At 43.9% G+C, this 22,193-nt stretch overlaps 1 protein-coding gene across 1 annotated transcript in view; it reads right to left on the reverse strand.

Annotated features, from left to right (window-relative positions):
* The window catches only part of VAV3 (vav guanine nucleotide exchange factor 3), a 278,408-nt gene that overhangs the window by 162,412 nt on the left and 93,803 nt on the right, over positions 1 to 22,193 (reverse strand). The window contains 1 exon segment of the mRNA XM_075322211.1: positions 16,419 to 16,535. Coding sequence (XP_075178326.1) covers positions 16,419 to 16,535 — 117 coding nt within the window.

Consider the following 22,193-nt stretch of genomic DNA (forward strand, 5'->3'; position numbering starts at 1 on the left):
AAGGGAGGGCAGCATGACTAGGAGGGATGCCAGGCCATAGGGTCAGTAAGGGGTTAATGTAGAAAGTTAGTTTGAGCAGGAAATCTGGGGGTGGAACTAAGGGGCAGTTAGGACTAGGGGTCAGTTTGATTGGTCAGGGGGTGGTGCTGTTGGGGGGTCGTATATAGGTCATGTCAAAGGGTGGGAGGGTATTCCTACCTGGACGGTGACTGGAATCGTTCCCGCCCGCCCGCCCTGATGGTGGATTCAACATCGATGACGAAGAGGAGGAAGATCGTAATTTGTCGCAGCGGCGGAAAGGAGGGGGGTGTCTGAAGGTGGGGGTTTGCACAGAGGAGAGGACGGAACCCAGTGCCGGAGCGGGTTACCTCTAGCGGTGCAATTGTTTGGTGAAACGGGTCCTTGCTGGGTTGAGTCTCAGCGGGACATGGTGTGGGCAACATCTGGCCAGGGCTCTCGAGTCGGTGTGTTGCGGCTGAGGGTCAGTAGGTGGGCCGATGTTGCAAGGAACAGTTTGGTCAACCTTCAGTTACCCCCCCCTCCTTTTTCGGGTGTTCTTCAATGAAGATTTGTATTGTTATATAGCTTATGTTTTGTTATTAATAAATGGGGCTGCTGTGGCCTTTATATCCAATGTCACGCAGTGTTTTGTGTTTATTTTAGATAAGAACCCTGGTGGGTAGGGGGTGTTGGGTGAATGATAAGGCCTTCAGTCAGACATTCCGGAGTCATGAGTTGTAGAAAAACTCTACCAAAATGCTAAGCAGTGCGTTTGCATTGCATTTTTGTTGCAATCCACATGTTTTATTAACATAACAAACGCAGGTCTTTCGGTCTCTCTCTGTTGGTCGGTCTCTCTCTCTCTATGTCTCTATCTCTCTCTCTGTCCATGTCGGTCTCTCCTTCCCACCCCCTCTCTCATACTCACTGCACGGCGTTCGCACCGTGGCGACTTCTCCTCTTCTGAAAAAGCCGGCCGCTCATTATTCCATCACGTATTCCCTGCTTCTCCCGCCCTCCGGCGCCTATGATTGGTTGCAGTCAGACACGCCCATACGTTGAGTGACAGCTGTCTCACTGCAACCAATCACAGCCGCCGGTGGGCGTGTCTATATCGAACAGTAAAATAACTAAATAAATAATTAAAAAAAAAACGACGTGCGGTCCCCCCCAAATTTGATACCAACCAGGGTAAAGCCACACGGCTGAAGGCTGGCATTCTCAGGATGGGGAGCTCCACGTTATGGTGATCCCCCCAGCCTAACAATATCAGCCAGCAGCCGCCCGGAATCGCCACGTACATTAGATGTGACAGTCCCGGGACTCTACCCGGCTCATCCCGAATTGCCCTGGTGTGGTGGCAAACAGGGTAATAAGGAGTTAATGGCAGCAGCCCATAGCTGCCACTAAGTCCTAGGTTAATCATGGCAGGCGTCTCCCCGAGATACCTTCCATGATTAACCTGTAAGTTAAAGAAAATAAACACACATACATCCAAAAAATCCTTTATTTGTAATGAAAGACAAAAAAAACCCTCTTTCACTACTTTATTAACCCCTCAAAAACACCTCCAGGTCCAACGTAATCCCCGCAAGGTCCCACAACGCTTTCAGCTCTTCTACATCGGAAACTGACAGCGAGCGGCAGTAGAACAACGCCGCTCCTGTGAGCTCCATGCAGCAACTGAAGTGAGTCGCGCAATCAGCTGTGCTGTCTCTGAGGTTACTCGCGGCTACTGCTCTCAGGTGGAGGACTGCGGCTGTGGCCTCGAGTAACCTGAGTGAATGCACAGCCGATCGCGCTGCTCACTGCAGTCACTCAGGGGCTTTGCGATCACAGGTGAGTCCTCTGACGTCACCGCTGCGGACTCCTGTGTCCTGGCACTGACCTCAGAGGTTCATTTGAGTTCATGACAGCCCACAGAGACAGAGCCGCGGGATGACAATGAAGTCGGGCGCAGATCATCAGAGTTCATTCTTATTGCCCGGCTCTGTCTGTGTCTGCTGCCAGCGGGCATGTAGCAGAGCTGAATTGACGGGGGACCGCACTGACAAAAACGCATCCAAAACGCTTGTAAAATGCATGCAAAATGCATCCAAAACACATGCGTTTTGGATGCATTCTTTTTGTCAATACGCAGCGTCAAGTCTGCCAGAGGGTGCATTTATTTCTGCAAGCTACAGAACGCAACGTGCGCATGAGCCCTTACAGTTAGAGCAGTCAGACTGTGGAATGCCCTACCACAAGAGGTAGTGATGGCAGATACTATAACAACTGTTAATAAAAGGCTGGATGATTTCCTTAGTACACATAACATTGTCGTTTTTAGGTCATTTAGTGACAAAAATATATAGTTGGTGGAGGAAGGCTGAACTAGATGGACCTAGGGCTTTTTTTCAACCTATGTAACTATGTATCTGTTCAAATGTCTATGTAAACGTGTACATAAAGTGGTCCGCAACAAAACACACAGACATGTCTGATATTTCTCCAATTCAGGGATCAAATGTGCTAATGTATGTATATGGGTCAGCGAAAAAATGCTTATGGAGTTGATTTGTCTATGGTAAACCCAAATCACCAATGTAGGTGTAGGGCAGGATCTCCATAGACTATAAAAAGCAGGTGATGATGGCCGCATGATCCAAGTATTGGAAATGTGCAGTGCAGTTTATTTTGGACTTGAAGGGACCCATAAACTGTTGTACCTGATTTTATTACAGCAGGTCTCAAACTCCCATGTGGCAATTAGATAACATTAAGGCTATGTTCACACAGTGTTTTTGGAGTGTGTTTTTTTGCAGCCAAATCCCGCCTTATTGGCAGTAAAAATGTTGCTTATAAAATAGTTTTTGCTGCTTTTTTGCACCGTTTTAAACATATTTTTTGACCATTCACTTGTGTGTTTTCTCTGCAGTACGTGTTTAATAAAGTTACTTTTATTCACCAAAAATACAGCAAAAAAACGTTATAAAACACTGCAGAAAACATAAAAAATGCTGCAATAAAAACATTACATGTCAACATAGTCGAAAGGGGTTTATACCAAGGTAAAAAAAAAAAAAAAAAAAGAAAACATCCAACTGTGGTTTTGCAGCTTTCTAATACAATTTGTGTTTCACTTCCTCATCAATTTTCAGAACTTTTTTTTTGCTCTCTGAGAATGAAAGCATCAAGAGAGAGGGGGCATGGAGGCCTGGCAACCCTCTGTGAGGTAACACACTACTACACAGCTCGGAAAAAATAACATTTAAAGGGAATCTGGCATCAGTTTTTTGCCACCTTGTCTGAGAGCAGCATAATGTAGGGACAGAGATCCTGATTCTAGCGATGTGTCACTTACTGAGCTGCTTGCTGTAGTTTTGATAAAAATCACTATTTGTCAGCAGATTATTATTAAAGGGCTAGTAAACCTGCTGCGATGTCGTCCTCAATATTCATGATCTTTGTATAACCCCACCCTCACCACTGATTGGCAAATGTCTGCCTATGCACAGGGTAAACAGAAAAGCTGCCATAAAGTGATGTGGGTGGGAATAGATACAGTTCAGTGTTCAGAGAACTTGCAGATCTGCAGTAGATCAAACAGGAATTTTAGAAAAACTACAGTAAGGTTTAAAGGGGTATTCCCATTTCCAAAATCCTATCCAGATATGTAGTAAGTGTAATAATAATAGTAATATTAGCAAATACTTCCAATTAGAAATGTAGTATAGTTCTCCTGATTCACTATGTCACTTTCCTCATGTGCAGGGCATTACAAGTAGATTAGCTATCCATGGTTATGGCCACGTATACAGGGACAGTTAGTTAGTTGCTTGTGGTCGTAATCATGGATACCCGAGCTCCTGCCATGCCCTGCACATGAGGTAAGTGACATAGCTTATGAGGAAAACTATACTACATTTCTAAATTGGATGTAATTGCTAATATTTTTACTATTACACCCACTACATATTGCGATAGGAACTTGGAGATGGGAATACCCCTTTAAAGCAAGTGACACATCACTGGAATCAGGTTCTCTGCCCCTAGATCTTTCTGATCTAAGATGGGATAGCAAAAACCTAGTGACAGACACTGTGTATATACAGTACAGACCAAAAGTTTGGACACACCTTCTCATTCAAAGAGTTTTCTTTATTTTCAGGACTCTGAAAATTGTAGATTCACATTGAAGGCATCAAAACTATGAATTAACACACGTGGAATGAAATACTTAACAAAAAAGTGTGAAACAACTGAAAATATGTCTTATATTCTAGGTTCTTCAAAGTAGCCACCTTTTGCTTTGATTACTGCTTTGCACACTCTTGGCATACTCTTGATGAGCTTCAAGAGGTAGTCACCGGAAATGGTTTTCCAACAGTCTTGAAGGAGTTCCCAGAGATGCTTAGCACTTGTTGGCCCTTTTCCCTTCACTCTGCGGTCCAGCTCACCCCAAACCATCTCGATTAGGTTCAGATCTGAGGACCGTGGAGACCAGGTCATCTGGCGTAGCACCCCATCACTCTCCTTCTTAGTCAAATAGACCTTACACAGCCTGGAAGTGTGTTTGGGGTCATTGTCCTGTTGAAAAATAAATGATGGTCCAACTAAACGCAAACCGGATGGAATAGCATGCCGCTGCAAGATGCTGTGGTAGCCAGGCTGATTCTGTATGCCTTCAATTTTGAATAAATCCCCAACAGTGTCACCAGAAAAGCACCTCCACACCATCACACCTCCTCCTCCATGCTTCACGGTGGGAACCAGGCATGTAGAGTCCATCCGTTCACCTTTTCTACAAAGACACGGTGGATGGATCCAAAGATCTCAAATTTGGACTCATCAGTCCAAAGCACAGATTTCCACTAGTCTAATGTCCATTCCTTGTGTTCTTTAGCCCAAACAAGTCTCTTCTGCTTGTTGCCTGTCCTTAGCAGTGGTTTCCTAGCAGCTATTTTACCATGAAGGCCTGCTGCACAAAGTCTCCTCTTAACAGTTGGTCTAGAGATGAGACGGTGTGTCCAAACTTTTGGTCTGTACTGTGTGTGTGTGTATATATATATATATATATATATATATATATATATATATATATATGTATATATACACACAGTGCTATGCAAAAGTTTGTGAACCTCTGGTCAAAATTACTGTTATTGTGAACAGTTAATCAAGTTGAAAATGAAATGATCTCTAAAAGGCATAAAGTTAAAGATGACACATTTCCTTTATATTTTAGGTAAGAACAAAAAATTATCATTTTAAAAACTACAAAAATGAAAATGGGCCAATGCAAAAGTTTGAACACCCTTGGAGATTTGTGTGCTCAGATAACTTTCACTATCATTTCAGACCTTAATTAGCCTGTTAGGTTTGTGGCTTGTTCATTATCATAGTTAGGAAAGGGCAGGTGATGCAAATTTCACAGCTTTATAAAAACCCAGCTTCCTCTAACCTTGTGCAAATAAAACAACAGCCATGGGTTTTTCAAAGCAGCTGCCTAGCACTCTGAAAATCAAAATGGTGAAGGCCCACAAAGCAGAAGAAAGATAGAAGAAAATAGCAAAGTGTTTTCAAGTTGCCCTTTCCTCAGTTCAAAAAGCAATTCAGAAATGGCATTTACAGAAACAGTGGAGGTCAGGATAAGGTCTGGAAAACCAAGCAAAATTTCTGTGAGAGCTGCTCGTGGGATTGCTAGAGTGGCAAATCAGAACCTTCTCTTCACTGCAAAAGTCCTTCAGGAAGATTTAGCCGACTCTGGAGTTGTGGTACATTGTTCTACTGTTCAGAGACACCTACAGAAAAATGGCCTTCATGGAAGAGTCATCTGAAGAAAACCTCTCCTGTGTCCTAACCATAAAATTTAGCATCAGAAGTATGCAAAATAACATCTAAACAAGACTGATGTATTTTGGAAACAAGTCGTGTTAGCTGATGAGGTTAAAATAGAACTCCTTGGCCCCAATGATCAAACCAAATGTTTGGGAAAAAAAGGAGACAGACTGTCATGACAAGAACATCTCGACAACCATTAAGCATGGGGGTGGATTAATCATGCTTTGGGTTGTGTTCTATCCAATGGCACTGGGAACATTTCACGGGTAGAGGGAAGAATGGATTCAATTAAAGTTTAACAAATTCTTCAAGCAAACATAACACCATCTGTAAAAAAGCTGAAGTTGAAAAGAGGATGACTTCTACAAATGGATAAGGATCCTAAACACAATTCAAAATTCACATTAGCCTATGTCAAAAGGTACAAGCTGAAGGTTTTACAACGGCCCTCACAGTCCCCTGATCTGAATATCATTGAAAATCTGTGGCTAGACCGCAAAAGAGCAGTGCATGCAAGAGGACCCAGGAATCTTACAGAACAAGAAGACTTTTCCAAGGAAGAAAGCATGAAAATCCCTCAAAGAAGAATTGAAAGACTGTTGTTTGGCTACAAAAAACATTTACAAGCTTTGACACTTGCCAAAGGGTGTGCTGCAGGGTATATAAATATATATATATTGATTTATATTGATTTTTTTTGTCTAAAATGCAGAGGATATGTGTTATCCTTAACTTTATGGCTTTTACAGATAATTTCATCTTCAACTTGCTTAATTGTTCAGAATATCAGTAAACTTGACCAGGGGTGCTCAAACTTTTGCATGCCATTGTATATATCATACATGTCCCTTCCCATCAGAGCCAATTATTCTTTTTAGCACTTTTCTTTTTTTTTTTTTTGGGGGGGAGTTATAATATTTTTTATTTTCGAGAATATACCCATGTGTGGGTTTACTTTATTCCGGCTCTGTTGTAGTTTTGAGTGACACCTTTCATTTCACCTTCCCAAGTACAGAGAAATTATGAAAAAACACAATTTTACCATAGTTGTTTAGGATCGGTGTTAGTTAAATGCCCCCAGACTATGATTCGTCAGGTAGTTATGATTACAGTGATACCAAACCTGTATAGATAATTCTTCAATTTAATGTGGTGGGAAAAAAAAATAATACATTTGTGAAAAAAAAAAAGTTTGTTTTTGTGTTGCGATTCTCTGACAGGTGATGGGCCAGTACTAGGGTTAATGATTTCTATGTTGCCTGATGGCGTTATCGTTATCATTTTTGGATACATACAAGGCTTTGATCGCTTTTCATTACACACAGAGGTGTGTTACCCAAAAAAATGTCAATTCTTCAATTTCAATTTTAAATCTTGACAGATCAGACTTTTGTGAACGAAATTATAACTGTGTGCTTTTAGTTTTTTATTAATTTCTTAATTTATCACTGGGGGGAGAAAAGGGTGTTTTCCCTGACTTTCCATTGTTCCTGCTGTCAGTATTCATTGGCACAGGTAACTTTCCTGCTGGATTCATCTCCCCTTTTTGGACCCAGCAGGAGCTCGCCTTCCACCCAGCTGCTGATCATCAGTATTCTCTTGGTGCTTAAATACCCCTTCCTTTCAAGGACTGGTGCTGGTGATATTTTCAGTTCATTCAAGAATTGGTTGCAAGCAGGTGGCTTGTACTCCTATGTGATATTGTTGCTAAAAATATTGCTGAACTTCTACCAGGGTCATCTTTGAATAAGTAGTTCTTGCATTTTCCCCTGTGTGTCCTCCTTGTGTCTTCTTTAGTGTTTAGTGGGGTTGAAAAAGATCTCATCTCATCCGTTACCGTTACCTATTTACGGCCCAGCACTAGGATAACTAGGATCAGGTATACGGCTTGGCGCATAGGTGCAGAACCTATCTAGGGTGGTGAGGGAAGCCAGAGCCCAGCGGTAGATATGGTCAGGGGATCACCACCGCCCCCTTCCCCAGACACAAGGTTTCTCTTCCCTTTCGCCATTCGCTTGGTACTTCCCTGTACCTAGTGTGACAAGTGACCAATGACAGCAGGATTCTGTGGGATGGTCATGTACTTTGGTTTCATCCTTAAAGTCCTTCCATAAGGCCAGGTTCACCAAGGTCACTGCTGCATTATCACAAGAGCCGGCTCTGTGGTGCTAGTAAATGGTATTTGTTTAATATTGTCGCACAGGACATTTCCCTTTAACTTAGAGAATCACCAGAAAAAAAGTGATGTTACAAAGCAAGCTTTCGAGACATCTCAGGTCCCTTTTTTGTCCTACCATGCCTGATGAAGGGACCTGGGATGTCTCGAAAGCTTGCTTTGTAACATCTCTTTATTATATTTTAGTTAGCCATTAAAAGGTATCACAAGATTATAATTTTGTTTCTCTCACTGAGAACATTCAATAATTTTTCAAGTGGCTAACACAGTACCAAAACCTTTTCACTTGTAACCAGAAAGAAATACATGCATCCTTTTTCCATTTAGCTATGATCACAGTAATTCTACTTAATGTAATAAACCAGGAGCAGCTGCCACACATCCAGGACCTGGAAACAGCGCACCTAAATTTAATACAGATCAATTAACCTTTCCTGTCGTTCATCGTCCCATGTCTCTGGCAATAGGCTGGGGACACTGTGTGCAGCTCGCATCTAGTCCCTCTATGTCTTTGTAATAAGGAATATTGGCACATCTCTTCCTAGATTTTATCCCTTCCTGTCATCTTGGACTCATACAGCTTGTAATATTGGGGAAAAATACAACTAAATTAATTTTAAAGGGAATCTGTTGTAGGTTTTGGCTATGTAATCTGAAGACACCGTGCTGTAGGGGTTAACACAGAGATTTCAGTGATGCACACTGAAACACAGTGTGTTGTTGTTTCTGTGCTGTGCATGTTTTACCTTCAGAAGATTATCATTACTGGACTAGATCAGCTTCTAAGACTCCACCCCCTCTTCTAATAAACAGCTCACTGTCTATAGACATTGTACATACAGATCCTGGTGTGGGCGGGGTTAGCTTTCTCAGCTCTGCTGCATGGCTAAATCTTAAAATTCTGATTGTGACAGAACTGTAAAAAAATATAGTCATTAAAATTTAACTTTTACTTCAATAACTAAAATGTGGTCAGAATCACGATTACAAGACAAACAAAACAACCAACATGAATTTAAAAGATTTTGGCCCCTCCTTTTTTTTGTCATAGGATATATACTGGCCCAAAATGACACACCGCAAATAGAAATCGGATTTGTCTCACCAATTTTTTCTTTCAGTGAAGTTTATAGGGTCCATTCATTAATAGAACCCAAAAGGATCTGAAGTCTCTCCCGACGCGTTTCAATCAACTCTTCAGGGGAGTATTAAATGCATCCCAGGTCCCATAAAACATGGACCTTGCATTCATATAACATGCACTTTATAAGTTTGTTCAATAAGATTGCGGTGATTCCATTACAGGTACCAATTATAGAGAGCCTGTCACCTATACAACATGCACATGGTACGGACGCCCGTGCTTCTCACCCTATCCATGTGCATGTTTTACCTTCAGAAGATTATCATTACTGGACTAGATCAGCTTCTAAGACTCCACCCCCTCTTCTAATAAACAGCTCACTGTCTATAGACATTGTACATACAGATCCTGGTGTGGGCGGGGTTAGCTTTCTCAGCTCTGCTGCACGGCTAAATCTTAAAATTCTGACTGTGACAGATTGTGACAGAACTGCTTCACTCAGTAAAGTAAGTGATACATCGCTGGATTCAACGTCTTTTAGCCTATATCATGCTGCTTTCAGTTGAGTTAGCAAAAACCTGCTGACAGAATCCCTTTAATTTAAAAAATATCTCCTAATAAAAAAAAACTAGAAAATAAAATTGCTGCCAAAAAAGGTTTTTTTTAAAGCTAATAAACGTTGCAGCCAGATTAGTCAGGCGATCAATATATAATTATGTAATACAATGCAAAATTGGCCTTTTTTGTGCTTTTTTTATGCGTTTGTGAGTTTTGAGCATTTTGGGTGTTTTTCTCAAAGTCTATTATGTTCGAGGGACAGTACTTGTTCAGGGAATTTGTTTATGTATGGAAATAAAGAAAAAAAAACACTTGAAGAAAATGCATGGCTGTAACTTTACTAAAATGTTTTTTACAAATTCCCCACTTTGCTATTATTATAGACCGGTAATGCAGGAAAAAAAATCATCTATTCTTATCTGAAGATGGTAATATAGTCCAAAGTAAACAGGATACTAGCAGTGCAAGAAACACAGCCACACAGTAGAGAGATCATGACCGTTATACACATAAATAAAAAAAAATCCCAAAAAGTAAAGAGGTTAGGGTGCACTGAATAAACTACTAAATATATAGTAAAATATGTAATGGTAACGGACTACTTTCAGGGGTCTGGGCCCAATTAGTTTTCTTCTTTTAATTATACATATGGAAATCTGTCAGCAGGTTTCATCACCAAAGTGATTGTGCATGTAGCTCTTATAGGGACAAGACCAGCCATATCGTTAACTACTAAGTCCTTTCCTCCATTAGAGGAAAATCAGAGTTTGAACCAATATGCAAATGAGGCTGAAGTGCTTCAGGCTCATGGAAGCACTTCCCAGGCCACTGCTTTCCCCAGCTCTATTCCCCGCCCAGAGCCACCTTCTGCTTGATTTACAGCTTCTTTACTGTGTGACTTCAAGAAAAGAAGCTGTCAGTTAAGCAACAGAAGGCAACTCTATCTGCCTGCGCTGGAATTAATGTCTATGATGTCAACAGGGGGAGGAAGGCTAGGCAGTCAGACAGTGGCGGGAATAGATAGAAAAACTCAACCCACATATTCCCTTCCTGTTGCACCTGTCAATCAATAGCAGTGCATTGCTGGAACTTTACTTGCACATATTTCTGAAGTAAAACATCCAATCTCAGAACAGAAGCTATGCTTACAGTCAGCGTCCTAGCACCAGTATAGCACTGGCTTTACTTTATGTATGAAAATCCTGCTGGTTGGTTCCCATTAAACACTCCTCCAACCTTCTAGCCATTTCCCCCCAGCACCGCTGCACTCTTTCCATTGAGATGCAGTGCATCTCAAGCATAGATCCTGTAGCCAACATTGTTGACCCAGTTCTACAGAAACCCTCCTTCCTACACCAATTCTTGAGCCACTTGTTCACTTTGCTAATCTCCTGCTGTCACTCTGGTGTGGCACTTCGTACTAGCAGTGTTTCAGAAAATACCACCTTCGAGGTCCTTGCTTTAAACTTACAACATCCGTCGTTGAAATCATCTTTAACCCCTTAACGACCGCGGGCCGTAAAATTACGTCCTAAATGACATAATCTTACTGCCCGCGGTCCTCCGGCGGCAGCATGCCGCGATCGGCACACATCTCAGCTGATTTTCACAGCTGAGATGTGTGCCTGCTAGGCACGAGCAGAATCGTTATCTGCTCGTGCCGATTAACCCCTTATATGGCGCTGTCAATACATGACAGCGCCATTATAAGCGCAATCGCGGTAAAGTTTTACTTACCGCCGAAACCGGAAGTCACGTGACGCGATCACGTGACTCCCGATAGTTGTCATGGTAGTACAGGGTCATGTGATGACTCCTGTACTACACATGAATTGGTTTCACTTTCGCTGTGCCCGGGGCACAGCAAAAGAGAAAGACAGCGTATCTGCTGTTTACAGCCTTCCAGCTGTGATCAGCAGATACTGCAGAGCGATCGGAATGCTGATCGCAATAGCCCCCTAGGGGGACTAGTAAAATAAAAAAAAAAAGTAAAAAAATAAGTTTTAAAAAATTAAAAAAAACAAAAAAACCTAAAAGTTCAAATCACCCCCCATTCGCCTCATTGAAAATTAAAGGGTTAAAAAAATAAAAAATATACACACATTTGGTATCGCCGCGTTCAGAAACGCCCGATCTATCAAAATATAAAATCAATTAATCTGATCAGTAAACGGCGTAGCGGCAAAAAAATTCCAAACGCCAAAACGACGTTTTTTTGTCGCCACAACTTTTGCGCAAAATGCAATAAGAGGCGATCAAAACGTAGCATCTGCGCAAAAATGGTACCGTTAAAAACGTCAGCTCGAGACGCAAAAAATAAGCCGTCATTGAGCCTAAGATCCCGAAAAATGAGAACGCTACGGGTCACGGAATATGGCGTAAAACGTGCGCCACTTTTTTCGGACAAACTTCCGATTTTTTTTTAACCCCTTATATAAAAGTAAACCTATACATGTTTGGTGTCTACGAACTCGCACTGACCTGAGGCATCACACCCACACATCAGTTTTACCATATAGTGAACACAGTGAATAAAATATCTCAAAAACCATAGTGCTATCGCACTTTTTTTGCAATTTTTCAGCATTTGGAATTTTTTTGCCATTTTCTAGTACACAATATGGTAAAACTGATGGTTTCATTTAAAAGTACAGCTCGTTCCGCAAAAAATGAGCCCTCACATGACCATATTGACTGAAAAATAAAAAAGTTACGTCTCTCAGAAAAAGAATGGCGAAAAAAAAAAACGGAAAGCGAAAAATCGGCCGGTCGTGAAAGGGTTAAAGGGAACCTGTCACCTGAAATTTCGCTATGAAACTAAAAGAATCCCCTTCTGCAGCTCCTGGGCTGCATTCTAGAAAGGTTCATCTTCCTACTGGCCCCCCTTTCAGACCTAAATAAACACTTTATAAATATTACCTTTTGCTATGCTAATTATGTTTCATGCAAATCAAAAAAGTCCATGGAGCTTCTGTTAGGAGTCTCAACACAGAGACTAGCCAGATATCCCTCCGGGAAGGACCTAGCCAAGGAGTGGCTCTTTTTAGGAGACCACCATAACCACCATATTAAGTGTCCCTTTTAGTCAATATCCAACTCTTTGACAAGTTTAAAGATATGACAAGGGAAATACCAAGGCCAGGTATCCATCCACAGACAGCTGTTTCGGGGTATTGCCCCTCATCAGTGTGGAGTAGGATTCTGGCCAGGTGGGAGCAATGCCTAGTGGACCAACAAGACAAAACAATCGCTGATCTCGGGGAGACCAGCCAGAGAAAACACTGCAGTTACCTTGTGTATATAGGCCGGCTTAAGGGAATCTGTGAGCAGGTTTTTGCTACCTCATCTGAGAGCAGCATGAAATAGGCAAAGAGGAGCTGAGTTCAATGTATCATTTAGATTAGTTAGATTAGTGGCTGCAGCCGCTCTGACATAGTGAAAGAGGTTATATTTTGTATGTTGCAGAGCTCTGAGAGCTGCCCCCACCCACACTAGGCTTTCAGTGTATATGACCATACACAGTAGCTGCTAATCATAGACGAGGGCAGAATAGGGCTACAACTCACACACTGCTGAGACCCACTAATGATAAAGGAAACAGGCTTAAGCTAACACTGCAGGTAAACAAAAAAAGACAGTGAGATAACAAGTACAGGGCTGAATTTTTGTTGTAACCTTAAGACAGCATGCTGCAAGTGTTAAATCGCAGAAATCTGCTGACAGAGTTCCTTTAAAGCTTTCAATGGACAGCCACGCACCCGCTGTAGAGGAGCATGGGATTATAGCACAGTTCCAGGCGCGGGGGCTACGGTGCTGCGGGACGGCATGTACATCGCTCCGGCGGCCTCTTCCAGGAACCAACAAGATGGCCGCAGGGTGCTGGCGTCCCTGCTTTTATAGCCGCGAGCTACATGCGGCCAGACGCCATCAGTCCCCCTTAGTCTTTTTCCGGCTCCTCCTCTACAGGGGCGGGGATTCGGCTTTCGCAACTCCACTGCTTGAGGAGACGCTCGAGCGGGGATTTTTCACGCCCAAAATGGCGGCTTCTCAAGATTTTCAGCCGGACGCCTCCGGCGGTCACAAGGCGCACCTCTACCAGACGGCAGAGCGGTAAGATCCTGTTCGTGACGCCAAGTTGTCGCGGGCGGAGGAGGGGACGCTGCGCTCACCCACTGCTCGGGTCCGGCTGCTCGGTGGTGGCTCGAGCGGTGGGCCGGATCCCGGGGACTCGAGCGGCGTTCCTCGCCCATGAGTGAAAGGGGGGTTGTTTGGTGTGGTTTAGGGATATTGTCCGTGACGCCACCCACGGTTGTGGTGAGGTTGTGACACCACCGCTGCTCTGGACGGGGATCCCGGGAGCGATGACAGGGAGCAGCTTAGATGTTGTTTCTCCCTTCGGGGGTAGGGGGGGTTGGTTGTCCCGGGGCCCGGTGAGGGGGAGAATGGATGGGCAGGCGGGCTACGGGGCCTGGTGAAGTGCAGGGTCGCGGGGGCAGCGCTGTGCCACACGGCACGGTGGTACTCACTTAGCCAATGATGAATGCAAAGTCTGCGGTAAAACAAACGGCTGGATGGACGGGTCCCATAGACGGCTGCCGTGTTTCTCCTCCCGGCAGGTTGATGGTGACTGCCTTTCCCTGCACCTGTGTTTTGTGTACGGTTCCAATGGGTTCCCACCGGTAACCCGCTCCCCAGCTTGGATGGGTGCTGAAGGAGCCCCTTTTGCCCGCAGGCTCTGGCTCTGGGAACTGTAGTCTTGGCGGTGACTGTGTTTCCCTCTATGGTTTGAGCTGTTTCCTTCAATCGGGACTTTACTGCTCGGAAACCCCGGAGGTTCCCTTCGCTAACGGATTTGACAATTTCAACGGCGACTCCTAGCCTTGTCGGGGTCCGTAAGCCCTGCCGGATGGTGCTGGCATCTCTTTGCTTACCGGTCCGGTACCGCCGGGCCACTGCCCGTCCACGGTCCTTACGGTTTGCTCCAATAGGCCTCTCCTGCAGACGGTCACCACCGTCTGCCAACCTTGCTGTACCGTCCGGGCCACACACCCGGACGCTGTCAGTCTGCTCCTTTACCACTTCACTTCTCCAACTCCCTAACTGAACTCACTCTGTTTTCCCGCCTCCAGGACTGTGAACTCCTCAGTGGGCGGGACCAACCGCCTGGCCCACCCCCTGGTGTGGACATCAGCCCCTGGAGGGAGGCAACAAGGATTTGTGTTTGACTTCGGTGTGCCTAGCCGGGGTGTGGGGTGTGTTGGTGTAGTATCTGTAACGACCTGGCTTGTCCAGGGCGCCACACCCCTCATCAGTGTGGAGTAGGATTCTGGCCAGGTGGGAGCAATGCCTAGTGGACCAACAAGACAAAACAATCACTGATCTCGGGGAGACCAGCCAGAGAAAACACTGCAGTTACCTTATGTATATAGGCCGGCTTAAGGGAATCTGTGAGCAGGTTATTGCTACCTCATCTGAGAGCAGCATAAAATAGGCAAAGAGGAGCTGAGTTCAATGTATCATTTAGATTAGTTAGATTAGTGGCTGCAGCCGCTCTGACATAGTGAAAGAGGTTATATTTTGTATGTTGCAGAGCTCTGAGAGCTGCCCCCACCCACACTAGGCTTTCAGTGTATATGACCATACACAGTAGCTGCTAATCATAGACGAGGGTGGAATAGGGCTACAACTCACACACTGCTGAGACCCACTAATGATAAAGGTAACAGGCTTAAGCTAACACTGCAGGTAAACAAAAAAAGACAGTGAGATAACAAGTACATGGCTGAATTTTTGTTGTAACCTTAAGACAGCATGCTGCAAGTGTTAAATTGCAGAAATCTGCTGACAGAGTTCCTTTAAAGCTTTCAATGGACAGCCACGCACCCGCTGTAGAGGAGCATGGGATTATAGCACAGGGCTTGTTTTACCAGGCTGTTGTTATGGCACCATGCAATAAAATCGAACAATGACAGCTGAAAAACGAACTTGGAGGCGAAGTGGTTAAATAACCATTTCAAGTTAAGGATCTCCTTAGAGCGTGCTTCGTATTTACAGGAAACCCACTGCACTAAAGATTACTAGATTATCTGAGGTGCTGAGAAACACCGGCAATACAGAAATGTAAAAGATATTTTTAGCTCCTACTATACGGATATGCTGCAAAAAACCCATTCACATGCAGTGAGTGTTATCAGGTTTTTCAATCCTCTACTTGCAATCTCCCTCTAAGGCTCACACCATGGTATAACATGGTTGAGTAATATCTGATGTTTTATCAATTAGCACTCGCTTCAATGTTATACTAGGTGGTGGTGACAACCAGTGACGATCCGGCATGACAAGGAAATCGCTGCATGCTACGAGTGGCTGTGTATATCGTGCAAATCTTCAAACTGCACTGCAATGCCCTGCACATGATGTAAGAGACATGGCTACATTTCTAATTGGAGGTATTTGCTAATATTACAGCTGCTACCAGGACAGGATCTTGGAGGTGGGAATACCCCTTTAACCTTAAGGTTTGCTGCCCAAGAGGAGCAACCTGTTAAACCACCTGACGGGACAGTCATCGAGCGCCCATTCCTGCAGTTACCATAGGGGAAGACTGGACAGCCATCACTAATATGGGGCCGGCACAATCACGGAGAGAATGTAACAATACAGTGTTCGTGATATTGATCATCAGGGTTTGGGACACAAGCAGGATCTGTGTAAGATGAAAATATCAGGTATAGGATTTCTGATATCTATAACAGAAATATTTAGAGAATGACGTACCTTTGCAAAATCTCGAACATCAAATAAGTCAAATGCCTCAAACAGGTCACTTTTCTTCATGTTGAAGGCTTCACAGCACACAGATAGGAATGTCCGGATATTCTTTAGACACAGAAACTACAAAAGAAAATAATGGAAAATTTTAGTAAATCAACTGCAGAAAGATTTGTACATTGTATATATAGCAATAAACCGTATATATATCATATAAGTCAGGACCAGAACAGTGTACGATGCAGAAAAAAATGGAGGGGAGGCTCATAATAGTGGGGAAATCTAATGCCGGCGTCACACGGTACGATATATCGTGTGATATGTCGGCGGGGTCACGGAATTCGTGACGCACATCCGGCATCGTTAGAGATGTCGTACCGTGAGACACCTCCAAACGACTGTGAATGAGCAAAAATACTCACCTTAACGTTGCTCGTTGACACGTCGTTCATTTTCAAAATGTCGGTCCTCCTTCTGTGCTCCGGTTGTTCATCGTTCCCGAGGCAGCACACATCGCTCCGTATGACACCTCGGGAACGATGAACACAGCTTACCTGCGGCCCGCCGGCAATGCAGAAGGAAGGAGGTGGGCGGGATGTTACATCCCACTCATCTCTGCCCCTCCACTTCTATTGGCCGGCGGCTGTGTGACGTCGCTGTGACACCGAACGGCCCTCCCCCTTCAGGAAGAGGATGTTCGCCGCCCACAGCGAGGTCGTGCGGGAGGTAAGTACGTGTGACGGCGGTTAACGACTTTGTGCGACACGGGCAATGAATTGCCAGTGACGCACAACCGACGGGGGCGGATGCGATCGCTTATGCGATCGCACAATATATCATCCCGTGTGACGCTGGCATAAGACCTGGCACATGGCCAATGGAGCTAGGTAGCCTGATAGGAGCGGAGTAGTGCTATCATCCCACCTGGGGTAGAAAAAGGCATAACAATAAAAAAACAGATGGTGTTAATGCCAGGTTCACATATACAAATTACATCGAACATGGTGATCTGACCTTCAAACCGATGCCTGCACCTATCAACTGAGGCATCGGACATGTGGGACGATCCCAATCGGACATGTGGGACGATCCCATTCGGACATGTGGGACGATCCCATTCGGACATGTGGGACGATCCCAATCGGACATGTGGGACGATCCCATTCGGACATGTGGGACGATCCCATTCGGACATGTGGGACGATCCCATTCGGACATGTGGGACGATCCCATTCGGACATGTGGGACGATCCCATTCGGACATGTGGGACGATCCCATTCGGACATGTGGGACGATCCCATTCGGACATGTGGGACGATCCCATTCGGACATGTGGGACGATCCCATTCGGACATGTGGGACGATCCCATTCGGACATGTGGGACGATCCCATTCGGACATGTGGGACTATCCCATTCAGACATGTGGGACGATCCCATTCGGACATGTGGGATGATCTCATTGCAATCAATGGGACCAGTTCCACCGACGGTTTCCAAATGGCATCTTAGTTAGGCCTTAGCCATACAGCATGAAAATCCGTGCGAGTGGAGAGCGATAAAAAAAATCGCATTCCACTCGGACCAATTCTAGCCTGTGTGTCAGCGCACATGAGCGATTATTTTCTCAGCCCTAATCGGACCGAGAAAACAATCACAGCATGCTGCGATTGTAATGTGATCATTGTTTCTCTCGTACCCATTCAAGTCAATTGAGCGAGAGAAAAATCGCTCTGCACTCGCGGTACAATGAGTACAACCCTAAGTGAGAGTGCCAAATTGACAAGCTTTGTAGGGAACAGATGAGTCTTCAGGAGAGTTCAAATAAATGGTCGGTGGTTGTTTCATATGTGGGGAATCTGAGTAAATTCTACTAAGGATGAGATGAGGGTCTTATTTACAATATATTGGGGTTAAAACACTGTAGATTATACATAGTTAAGTCCAGAAATATTTGGACAGAGACACAAGTTTTGGCATCTTTTGCTGTTTACCAAAACATATTCAAGATACAGGTAATCAATATGGACATAAAGTGCAGACTCTCTGCTTCAATTTGAGGGTATTCACATCCTCATTGGAGTAAGGGTTTAGGAATTACATATCATTAATATGTAGCTACCTCTTTTTTTAAGGGACCAAAAGTAATTGGACAGTTATCTCAAAAGCTCTTTAATGGGCTGCATGAGCTATTTCTTCGTTATTAGATTAGATTATCGATTAAGCATGATAAAGGTCTGGAGCTGATTCCAGCTGTTCTGTGAATTCACAAAATGTGGTCAAAGAAGAGGAGAATCAGACCATCATTAGGCAAAAAAAAAATGAAATCCATCAGAAACATAGGAGAAATGTTAGGAGTGGCCAAATCACCAGTTTGCTACATTCTGCAAATAAAAAGCCCACTAATGAGATTGGGAACTCAAAAAGAACTGGATGTTCACAGAACACAACAGTGGTGGATGATCAGAGTCCTTTCTATGGTGAGGAAAAACCCCTTCACAACATCCACCCAAGTGAAGAAGACTCTCCAGAAAGTAGGTGTTTCAGTATCTAAGCCCATGAAAACGAGAAGACTTCTTGAAAGCAAATATAGAAGGATCACCACAAGGTGCAAACCATTAATTAGACTTAAAAATACACTGAACAAAAATATAAACACAGCACTTTCATTTTTGCTTCCATTTTTCATGAGCTGAATGCAAAGATCTAAGACATTTTCTATGTATAGGAAGGCCTTTTTCTCTCAAATATTGTTCACAAAGTCGTCTAAATCTGTGTTAGTGAGCCCTTCTCATTTGCTGAAATAATCCATCCACCTCACAGGTGTGGCATATGAAATGCTGATTAGACAGTATGATTATTGCACAGGTGTGCCTTAGGCTGGCCACAATAAAAGGCCACTCTAAAATGTACAGTGTTTTCACACAGCACAATGTCGCAAGTTTTGAGGGACTGTGAAATTGGCATGCTGACTGCAGAAATGTCCATCAGAGCTGTTGCCAATGAATTGAATGTTCATTTCTCTACCATAAGCCGTCTCCAAAGGCGTTTCGGAGAATGTGGCAGTACATCCAACCAGAAACACAACCACAAACATTGCATAACCGCACCAGCCCAGGACCTCAACCTCCAGCATCTTCACCTCCAAGATCGTCTGACTCCAGCCACCCGGACAACTGCTGCAACAATCTGTTTGCATAATCAAAGAATTTCAGAACAAACTGTCCGAAACCATCTCAAGGAAGCTCATATGCTGCTCGTCGTCCTCATCGGGATTTCCACTTGACTTGAGTGGGCAAATGCTCATATTCTTTAGCGTCTTGCCCGTTGAGGTGGTGTTCTCTTCATGGATGAATCCTAGTTTTCACACCTCAAACTGTCTGGTTTTCCTTAGAACCACCCAATACTGTAAAACTGCACACTTTAGAGTGGCCATTTATACTGGCTAGCTTAAGGCACACCTGTGCAATAATCATGCTGTTTAATCAGGATCTTGATATGACACACCTGTGAGGTGGATGAATTATCTCTGCAAAGGAGAAGTGTTCACTAACAAAGATGTAGACAAATTTATAAACAATATTTGAGCGAAAAAGGCCTTTTATGTACATTGAAAAAGTCTTAGATCTTAAAGTTCAGCTCATGGAAAATGGGAGCAAAAACAAAAGCATTGCATATTTATATTTGTGTTCAGTATAGAAAGTCCACTGCCTGCAAAGGATTCTATACAAGTATTCAAAATTAACATTTTCCTTATGGTAAAGTATATTTGTCCAATTACTTTTGAGCCCCTGAAATGAGGAGATTTTATAGAAAAATGATTGCAATTCCTAAATGTTTCACAGGATATTTTTATTCAACCACTTTAAGGCTGCTTTCACACATCAGTTTTTTGCAATCAGGCACAATCCGGCTCTTTGCAGAAAAAACGCATCCGCTTTTATGCCGCCGGATGCGTTTTTTCCTCATAGACTTCCATTAGCGCCGGATTGTGCCGCATGGCTTTGCGTTGCGTCCAGTTTTTGCCGGATGCGGCATATTTAGCCAATGAGGCGGCCGGATGGAACGTTGCTTGCAGCATTTTGTGTCTGCGGCGAAAAAACGCATCACGTCGGATGCGGTTTTTTGAACTGCGCATGCTCAGTATCAAACTGGATCCGTCAAAAAACGGATGGGCCGCATGGAAAAACTTATGCAACGGATCCGTTTTTTTCGCCGCATCCGTTGCATAGATTTTTGAGCCTGATTGTGCCTGATGCAAAAAAACTGATGTGTGAAAGCAACCTAAGGCTATGTGCACACATTGCAAATTTGTTGTGGTTTTGATGTTCTTTGTCAGTGCAGATTTGTCACAAAAGCTGAAGGGTTTCCGGATTCCATGAGAATCCTGGTCTCATGCACACGTTGCGTTTTTTCTCCTTGCAGATTTGCTGCAGATTTAAATCTATAGCATGTCAATTTTTACAGCAATTTTGCTGCAGCTTTCACCCAAACTAATGAATGTGGAAAAATCTGCACAAAAACAGTGGTGCAAAAACAAATAAATAATGATGCAAAAATACGCGTTTGCACAGCTGCGTTTTTCATGCCAAGAGATGCAGTCGGACTATGTGCACACACTGAAGATTTGGTGCAGAAATTTTATGCATGAAATCTGCACCTTCTGGCAGAAAAAAAGCACCAAAAAACACACCGTGCGTTTTCGCTGCGTTTTTTGGTGCGTTTTTTACCATGCCTTTTTATGAACTTAGTGGAGGAAGAGGTAAAAAAGCCAGGAAAGAAATGCCCCAACAATTGACATGCTGTAGATTTTTTCTGCAAGGTAAGAAAAAGTAAAAAGCTCAGAGCACCTCAGAAATCTCATATAGGCTTTGCTGGCTTCTGATAGGCATGCAGATTTTGGTGCAGATTTTTAAAAAAACGCATCAAAATCTGCATAAAAAAATGCACCGTCTGCACATAGCCTGATGGTGCAGTAATCTCTGCACAAATATTTTGCGTGTGCACATACAATAATTAAACCTGAACGTCTCCACTTCAATTGCATCTCACTTGTTTCATTGTAAATAAAAAATAGTGATATGCAGAGCCCAAATCATGAAGATTCAGCCACTGTCGAAATATTTCTGGACCTAACTGTACATGGCTGCTCGAGCCATTAAGTAACCTGGATGCATTTGCATGGTCACAGGATGATACCTTTGAAGTCCAGTTCACCTCATGCGCTTGAGACACGTTTCTTCTCTAAAGGCCGGGGCCACACGGGGATTACTGCGATCCCCTCACATGACACGTGGCTCATGCTGGCAGTACAGCAGAGCTGAGTGTCATGCTAGTGTCCCTGCGACTGAGGTCCGACTGTGCGAGCAGACCTCAGCTGCGGGGGTCGGGCCGGCACTGAGGAGGGGCAGGCCAGCGCTGCGGAGGGGAGGGCGGGATTTATCTCCCTCTCTCCTCCGTAGCCGGCTATTGCCATTCTCGCTTTGCACTTGCATTACACCGGTGTACCGCGAGTGCAGTGCGATTTTTCTCTCGCCCCATACACTTGAATGAGTGCAAGAGAAACTAGGATCGAATTACAGTCACAGCATGCTGCGATTGTTTTCTCGGTCCGATTAAGGCTGAGAAAATAATCGCTCATGTGTGCTGGCACACAGGCTAAGGCCTAAGCCACACGGCGAGAAAATCGGTGCGAGTGGAGTGCGATAAAACATCGCATTCGACCCGGACCAATTCTAGCCTGTGTGAAAACACAGATGAGCGATTATTTTCTCAGCCCTA

This window comes from Anomaloglossus baeobatrachus, chromosome 8, assembly GCF_048569485.1.
Source record: "Anomaloglossus baeobatrachus isolate aAnoBae1 chromosome 8, aAnoBae1.hap1, whole genome shotgun sequence".
Taxonomy (NCBI): domain Eukaryota; kingdom Metazoa; phylum Chordata; class Amphibia; order Anura; family Aromobatidae; genus Anomaloglossus; species Anomaloglossus baeobatrachus.